The 8223-nt window shown below is 53.6% G+C and overlaps 1 protein-coding gene across 1 annotated transcript; it reads right to left on the bottom strand.

Moving 5' to 3' along the window:
• Positions 1 to 289: 289 nt before the first annotated feature.
• Positions 290 to 6711, bottom strand: LOC311619277 (keratin, type II cuticular Hb5; the record flags this gene model as incomplete). The annotated part of the gene is made up of 9 exons (XM_084877477.1): positions 290 to 483; positions 879 to 910; positions 1642 to 1862; positions 2249 to 2374; positions 2639 to 2803; positions 3519 to 3614; positions 3759 to 3819; positions 4386 to 4594; positions 6289 to 6711. The coding sequence occupies 9 exons, from the start codon at positions 6709 to 6711 to the stop codon at positions 290 to 292; spliced, it is 1527 nt and encodes a 508-aa protein (XP_084733603.1).
• Between the last annotated feature and the right edge of the window lie 1512 nt (positions 6712 to 8223).

Genomic DNA, 8223 nt, shown 5'->3' with positions numbered 1-8223 from the left:
TCCCATGATGTCCAGCCACCCTGGTGACTGGTAATGTCTCAGAGAGCTTGGTGAACAGTGCAAATTGGCCACGGGCATTTCTGAGTTAAATTGGACCTCAGTGAAAGGCTGGGGATGACTCTAACTGAAGCCAAGAGGAGAACCAAGAAACAACTCCCTAAAAAGAGAAGGTGGCGAGACGGCCCCAGGGTCTGTCCCCCAGTAGGAACATGTGGAAAATTCCTGAAGCAAGCACACATTTCCATTCACACACCATCTGTGCACATACGGACGCAGGTGGTCCCAGACTCTATGCAAAGCGGACAGACCGGCTGCTCCCGCAACTGAAGCTGGAGGGGCGTGGCTGGCAGGGGGCGCAGGAATCAGGCGCCATCACCGTGATGCTGCCCCCGGTGGCCATGGGCCCTGAGACAATCTGGCGCCCCGGGGTGGTGCCACACGTGAGGCCCCCACAGGTGACTCCGCCGCGGGAGCTGCTGACGCCTGTGGGAAGAGGGGACACCTTGGGGTGAGGGGCCCGCCAGGATCTCACCAACCCCGTGACAGATCCCAATTGGCTTCCACATGGCAGGCGCTTCCTCCTCCTCAAAGTGGTTAATAACTCATGCCCAGCTCCTCTCAGCCTCTCAGCCCTTCTAGGGGACTGGGGCAAGAAGGACCAGGGGACCCTGGGGACCCAGAGGGGCAAAGCTGCTTGGCCCCATTTCCATGGCCTGCAGTTCACTTCTCCACCAGGGAGGGCGCTCAACCCTTCGTGTCCCCAGTGAGTCTCCAGGGAAGGATGAAAGGAACTTTCCAAATTCATGGGGCTAGTCTGTAGGGTTCAGTTTTGCCCATCAACAAAGCCATTTTCTAGGGGGTTTCCAGCAGATACTTACAAACATTCACAGCGCCCACACCTTCACACAGCCTGTAGAGAAAGAAAATGGTTAACTTTGGACACTGAGCTGGATTCATTGAGATGACATTTGCTTGGGCACAGAGAAGGCCATCCTGAGTACAAATCCTACCCCCAGAAGCAGGAAGTGCTCCCCCAAGAGTGTATTGAAGGTTCACTTTCTTTAACTGTTCTCTGACCACGGAGACAAGGTCTGATTTTCAGCAGAGGTAGGTGAGATTATGAACTCTACCATTGCTTTCTATTTGGGAGACCAGAGCCACGCTGGGTAGTATGACTGGGCTAACAGAAAGCAGTCAAATCACATGCACCTGTGTATGGGAAAGGGCTTTGTAGTCAATGAAGAGCTACTACGCACATGTATGTGTGCATACGTATAGAACGCATTGTCCTTAAAATGGGCAAGCCTGCCTGCAGCCTCTTGTGGGCAGCTGCTCAAGGACCATGGATTTGAGAAGCACATGACTTGGGTGCAGGTCCTGGCTACTGCACTTATTAACTGTGTGGCCAGAGAAAGTCACCAAACACTGAATCTTACTCCTCATCTTTGGATGGGAAAAACGATTCCTACCTCATCAGATGGTGAGCACTTAGCACATGCTGAGCACATAATAGGCATTTGATAATTGTTACTGAAGCTTGACCTGTACTAGTGGTGGGTGGCAATGCAGCTCACACTTTGGCTTAAGGAAATTTAATCCCCCAGAAACTCCTTATACTCCACAGGTCTTTCTTAGCCCCACCTGTGCTCCTCGCCCTCCAGCAGGCGCCTGTAGGTGGCGATCTCGATGTCCAGGCCCAGCTTGGAGTTCATCACCTCCTGGTACTCCTTGAGCAGGCAGGCCATGTCCTGCTTGGCCTTCTGCAGGGCGGCCTCCAGCTCGGCCAGCTTGCAGCGGGCATCGCTGATGGCTGCTTCGCCCTGTTGCTCTGCTTCTGCCACGGCAGCCTCCAGCTTGGCCCGCTGCGGGGAAGGAGAAGTGAAGACAAGGATGAGAGAGAAGGCACAGCTTAGTTTTCCCAGGCTAATAGATTAGGGTAGGGAGTGGAAGGTCCCAGAGAAAAGGCAGGTTAACTCCCTACGACCAGGTAGTTAATGGGATGTACACATGAAGGAGGAGATGGGTAAGCTTTTCACCATCTCTCTTTGGGGGTGGTCACAGGGTGGCCAAGAAGAGGGTCATCAGAGATACAGCTCATCCCAGCTAAAGTGTGTGATGTGGTAGAGCCCCTGCCCACTCTCTGGGTCACGTGCACACTGTGAAGCCTGCTTCACAGGGGCCAGAGGGCAAAGGGCTTGGTGCTGCCGTCTGCCTGTGCTCGGTACTTGAGTGCTCCCCACACCCGTACCTGGCACTTGGCGTTCTCAATCTCAGCGGTCAGCCTCTGGATCATGCGGTTCAGCTCGTTGATCTCCTCCTTGGTGCGGCGCAGGGTCTCTCCGTGACGGATCACCGTGGCCTTCATCTCCTCGCACTGAGGGAAAGCAGAGATGCCCCTGAGGCTCAGGATGAGACATCCCCCCCACTCAGGACACCGTGGATGTCAGTGCAGGCTGTTCAGTGATGAGCCTGTGCAACCACCCATGGCAGCCCTGCTCTGCCCCCTCACCCTGAGAGCTGTCTGGCCTCTGTTATCATCCCTAGGATTAGAATCCCCAGACAAAAGCAGCCTTTTCTAATACATACCTCACATCCTCCCGCGGCCATGTCTAGGAGGCAAGTGTCCTGTGCCACTCACCTTGCTGCGGTACCAGGACTCGGCCTCAGCTCGGCTGCGGCTGGCGACGTCATCGTACTGGGCCTTGATCTCAGCCACGACGCAGTCCATGTTCAGGTCCCGGCTGTTGTCCATCTTCACGATGACCGAGGTGTCTGAGATGTGGGCATGGAGAATCTGGAGCTCCTAGGGGATCAACAGCCAATGCATTTGGTTCTGTTGCCTGGTCTGTGCCATGTGCTCCGCCCCTGGGGGCACTGCCCACTCTCCGGAAGGACACAGCTACCTGACTGCTGCTCCCCATGTTCCCACCTGCTTTCATTCACACACAGTCACGCCATAAAGCAGCAAAGCTGGAAGGGGCCCTAGAGGCCAGCTGGGGACAGCCTGTGATTTAAAGGGTGGGAAAACTGAGGCCCAGCATATGAAAAAGGCCTAACTCAAAGTCAACCGCCAGGGGAATTGGGGTTTTAATGCCAGGACTAGTGATTTTCCCATTAATTAAGATGCCTGTCTAACTAGAAACCCACCCTGATCCCTGCCCCCACATATGTGCTTTCATATCCTTGTGTAGACTAACATGGGCACAGACCACACAGGCACACAATACACACTGCAACATGCGGAAGTGCTCAGACATAGAGAGGCCTGGCTACACACAATCCACAGTCCTCAAACATGTATGCCAGACTCTCAACTCCACATACATACATATATCTGTGACAGCCACACACATGCCCTTTTTGCTTGTGTGTACATGCTCTTTTCATGCTTATATAACACACACACACACACACATGCAAACACATGCACACAACATACCTTTGTCTTCCCCCCCATCCCCGCCCCAGTCTCCACATCTCCCTCCACTGCCCTGGCTGGTTGGCAGGGGCCCCCTCACCTCGTCATAGAGGCGCTTCAGGAAGCTGGACTCCTCCACCAGGGCCTCCACATTCGCCTCCAGGTCCGATTTCCGCAGGTATGCGCAATCCACGTCCTGGCGGTGGAGAGGGGAGGAAGGGTGTGTGTGGGAGGCCCAATGGAGGAAGGTGCCTCTGAGTTCAGTGTGGTGACCGCGCACCCGGTGGAGGTTTCACAGCTGGGTGCCCCTCCCTGCCTGCCCGGTTACCGTTCCCCTCACCTTCTTTAGAACCACGAACTCGTTCTCTGCCGTGGCTCTCAGAGCCACCTCCTCTTCATACCTGAGTGTGGGCGACAGAGGGGCAGAGCTGAGGGGTTGGTGCTTAAGATACCAGCCCAGTTCCCAGGCGAGCTCTTCCGGGGGTCAAAAGGGATGAACTCCCCGCAAATGTTATCTTGTTCTCCTCATGGTCTCTTGTGTGTGTTACTCAGGAACTAGCGCTGTGCCAGCCTAGCTTGTTCCACCCCAGGTCTGCTTGTGGGATGAGATTAGGGAATCCCTCTCTACTCCCCAAGTCTAGATCCAGAGAGAGTTAATGCCCTGGGCTGGGCGAGCACAGAGCCCACATCATACAGGTGAGCTGGGAGGGGCAGAAACAAAGATAGCTGCAGATCCCACTGGGATTCCTCCCCTCACTCCTCTGAAACCAGCTCTGAGACCCACAGGACCTCCCAGCGGTGAGGGTGAAACCAAAGAATCCAAAGAAATCTAGGTCTCTCCTGGATATTCCCTGGGGATCTAGGTAGCTCCTGTTGATGGCAGGAATCTTAGAGAAGCGGCTTCTAGAAGGTTGTGGGCGAAGCCTTCAACTTCCCCCTATGTCCCCTCTGGTTGTGCTAGACTCACTTCTTCTTGTAGCCCTCCAGCACCTCCTGCACGTGGTTGAGCTCTGAGGCCAGCCTCCCGCTGTCGGCCTCCACACACTCGGCCTCCCGCCTCAGCGTCTCGATGTAGCCATTGAACAGCGGCTCCAGGTTGCTCTCGCAGCAGCGCTGGTTCTGGTAGTACTGCCACTTGGTCTCCAGCAGCTTGTTCTGCTGCTCCAGGAAGCGCACCTGTTCAGGGTGTGGAAAGAGAGATGGTGGGGAGTCTGGGGGGTGCATGGTCCACAGAGCTCCCTCTGCCCCTATGTTCCTTGAACAGCCAGGTCCAGCCAAGTGCTGAGCCATGGGGTTGAGTGTCTGCAACTCCAGGGCCCTGGCTCCCTCCGAGGGAGGCTGAGTGGGTGTGAGGGAAAGCACTCAAGCTAGACACTAAAAGTCTGGTTCAAGCCCCAGGTGTGCCACTCTACGTGGGAAAGTTGTCTAACCTCTTGGTGCTTGGTTTTCTCATCTCTAAGACAGATATGATGATAGTACTTTCCTTAAAGTAGTGAAAATTGAACAAGTTAATCCCTGACACATAGTAAGTGCTTCACTAGCTTAACTATTACCAAATTCACTATAATTAACAATTATTATAATTCATTTATTAATTTATGAGACACTTACTGAATATTTACTATGAGTACCAGGGCCTGTGCTAGGATACGCACACACTCACACACACATCCATCTATATCTATAGCATCTATATCTATATCATCTATATCTACATATCTATATCTATATCTATATCTATATCTATATCTATATCTACTCTTTCTCTATCTATTTAATTTAATCCTTACAATCCTTGGGGTGGGGAGATGTTATTGCCATCCACATACAGATGGGGAAACTGTACTTAGTGTGAAATCACCAGCTTATTGCCACACACTGATTGATGGAGCCAGGATCTGCCATCCTTTGAGTCCACTTCACCTGCCCACCACAGTGCATCTAAATAACTCATCTAAACTCTCTTAGCTTCAATTTGTTATTGAAAAAGTAAAGATAATATACTCTATTGGGTCAGTTTGAGGATTAACTTAGATCACTACAGAGAAAGTGTTAACAGAGGTCACCCTGTCACCCCCAGAGCCCCGGATCCCAGACCTCAGAGCCTGGGTCTATGTACGCCACCAGAGTGAGGCATCATGGACACCGGAGGAGCCAGTGCGAAGGGAGGCCCAGAGGTGGCCTTTATGGGTGGCCTTTATCACATGGTGCCAGTGGGCTGCCTCTCATCAGCCTGCTTCCTTCCCTTCCATAGGCCCAGCCTGGCATCCGTGAAAGAGGCTGCTGAGCCTGCTTGGATAGCGGTCGCACCTCCTTGCTCACCACCATCCTTGCAAAATGATCCTAACAGCTAACACTATGTGCCCACATTTTTCATGCCTGAACCCATAAATCCCCACAACTACCATTTGTCTGAGGTCTCAGACTGCAGACAGGCAAAGCAAAGATGGGAGAGGCACGGGGCTTCCTGCCATAGCCCAGCCGCTTCCTGTGCTGCCTGGGCCGTGAGCCACATGCCTTTTGTTCTCCCCACTCGTGCCCATTCTTTCAGCACCGAACACCCAGTACCCAGTCCAGTTTGTCAGGGGCAGCTCTGATACTCCCGTGTTATCTCAGGAAGCACACAAGCACATTAGACCGCAGACTTGATTTCTGGACCGCTCTGGGCCCTCAATACACTCTGCTGGAATTAAACAGTGAAAATCAACCCCCCCCCCCCCCCCCCCCCCCCCCCCCCGCCTACAACGGTTGCATTTCCCTCCCTCGGCTGTCTCATGCCTGGCTCCCATGCTGCATCCCCAACAGACCAGGACCTTCCCATGGGAGGGCAGGGCTGGAGCCTCCTCTGGACCATCCTGGGCCTCACTGACCTTGTCGATGAAGGCAGCGAACCTGTTGTTGAGACACTTGATCTGCTCCTTCTCCTCATGCTTGATGCACTGCGCGTCGGGGTCGATCTCCAGGTTGAGGGGCGTGAGGAGGCTCTCATTGACGGACACGGTGGTGATGCAGGGCGGGCTGGGCCCGCACACGCCGCCTGAGCGGTATCCGAAGCTGCGTCCGCAGGAGCCGGAGCGGAAGCCGCCTACCGCCATGCGGGGCCCGCAGGCACCCAGGTGAGAGAGGCTGCGGCTACCGAAGCCCCCGGTCAGCCCCCGGTAGCAGGACACCCCCTTATAAGGCATGGCGGTGATGCAGCAGCGATTGCCGGTTTTGGGCGCCACAGCCGAGCAGGAGCTGAAGGTCCTGGTGACCCCACATCCCGGTGTGATCCGGTAGGAGCGGCAGGACATGGTGTGGGTCTGAGCTGAGCCTGAGCCAGCGGGCCTCTTCCAGGGCTGTGGGTGTGCTGCTCAGGTTCCTCTGGTCTCCCTGGTCCTTCCTGGTCCTTTTATTGGAGGGGAGAGCGAGGGTTGGCGGCATAAAAGTAGTGAAAAGGCATTTATGTTGTTTATGGGCTTGGGGAGTTTGCCAGCAACTCCCCAAAGACTCGTCTTAAAGGTGAGCTCAGCGGCGACTCTGGGACGGCGTAAAAGTGTTGAAGATGTTATTAGGAACACTGTGTGTTTGCACTTTTCATCTTCAAAGCTCGCTCACATGCATTAAGCAATTAATTTTCTCATACTCTCCCTGGGAGATGGCCTCAACCCACACCCGGAGACGGATGTGAACTCCACAACAGTATCCGTGGCTGTTTGGGGTATAGGCAGGGGCCCTGTCTCAGGGGGGAGTGCTAGGGGCCCAGATTGGGTGACACCACGAGATGCTATCACCTCTTTCCTCCTGGCTCACGAAGTGTCCCTTGTCACAAAAATCATTGAGTTTCAGAGGGCTGATAGGTTAGGCAAACTCATTAGTCAACCGAGCCAAATATGAACAGTACAATGATTGAAATTTCTTTTTTTTTAAATTTCTTTATTGATTAAAGTATCACATATTTGTCCTCAACCTCCCATTCCAAACCCCCCCCCCCCCCACCCCACTTATACCCCCACCCCTCTATTGTCCTCGACCACTGGTTAGGTTCATATGTATGCACACAAGTCCTTTGATTGATCTCTGAAATTTCTTTTGAGAGCCAAATTTTTTAAACGTAAACTTCTTCTAACGCCCCTTCTTCAAAATAGACTCATCCAAGCCGTGGTATTTTGTGGAAGAGCCACACTCAAGGGGCCAAAGAACTGCATGTGGCTGTGAGCCGCCGTTTGCCGACCACAGGGTTAGGTGAACCTAAACCCACCCGGCAGCATTGCCTGGGAGGTGGGTCAGAACAGAGGAGCCATTCTGACCATGCTCCCTGAAGATGGGGAGCACAGTCTCTTAGAGCCTTCTGGATTCCAGCCCAGAAGACTCTGCTTCAAAGCTTTCAAACCTGCAAACCAGGTAACTTTCAGTGGCCTCAATAACAGCCACTTGTGGGTAATGGGGAGCCTCCCCTTTGGCCACTTTCTCCTGCCTGGCTAGGGATGGAGAACCCTAACCCGGGGTAACCTGACTGCTATGAACGTGCTCTGGGCACCTTCCCTTGACTATTTAAGAAGAAACAGGCCCTTTGAGTCTCTCCCAAGACCACCAGCCAGAGGAGGTTACTCAAAACTGTTACCCCCCTAGAGGAACATTTAGAGACTGCTGGGTGGGACGGTGGCTCTTCTTATCTAAGCACTGATTTCTGGCTCCTGGGGGCTCTGGGATCCTGTCTCCTTCTAACTCCCCTGCCTTCCCGTATGTGTGGGGGACCCTTATTGGAAACATGGTTACTATTCTTTTCAAGTTTAGTGAGCACAGACCTGGGGGATGTGGTCCCT

Source organism: Pipistrellus hanaki (genome assembly GCF_964339955.1).
Source record: "Pipistrellus hanaki genome assembly, chromosome: 3".
Taxonomy (NCBI): domain Eukaryota; kingdom Metazoa; phylum Chordata; class Mammalia; order Chiroptera; family Vespertilionidae; genus Pipistrellus; species Pipistrellus hanaki.
Note: the sequence above shows the minus strand (reverse complement) of the source record. Positions and strands in the feature narration are given on the sequence as shown.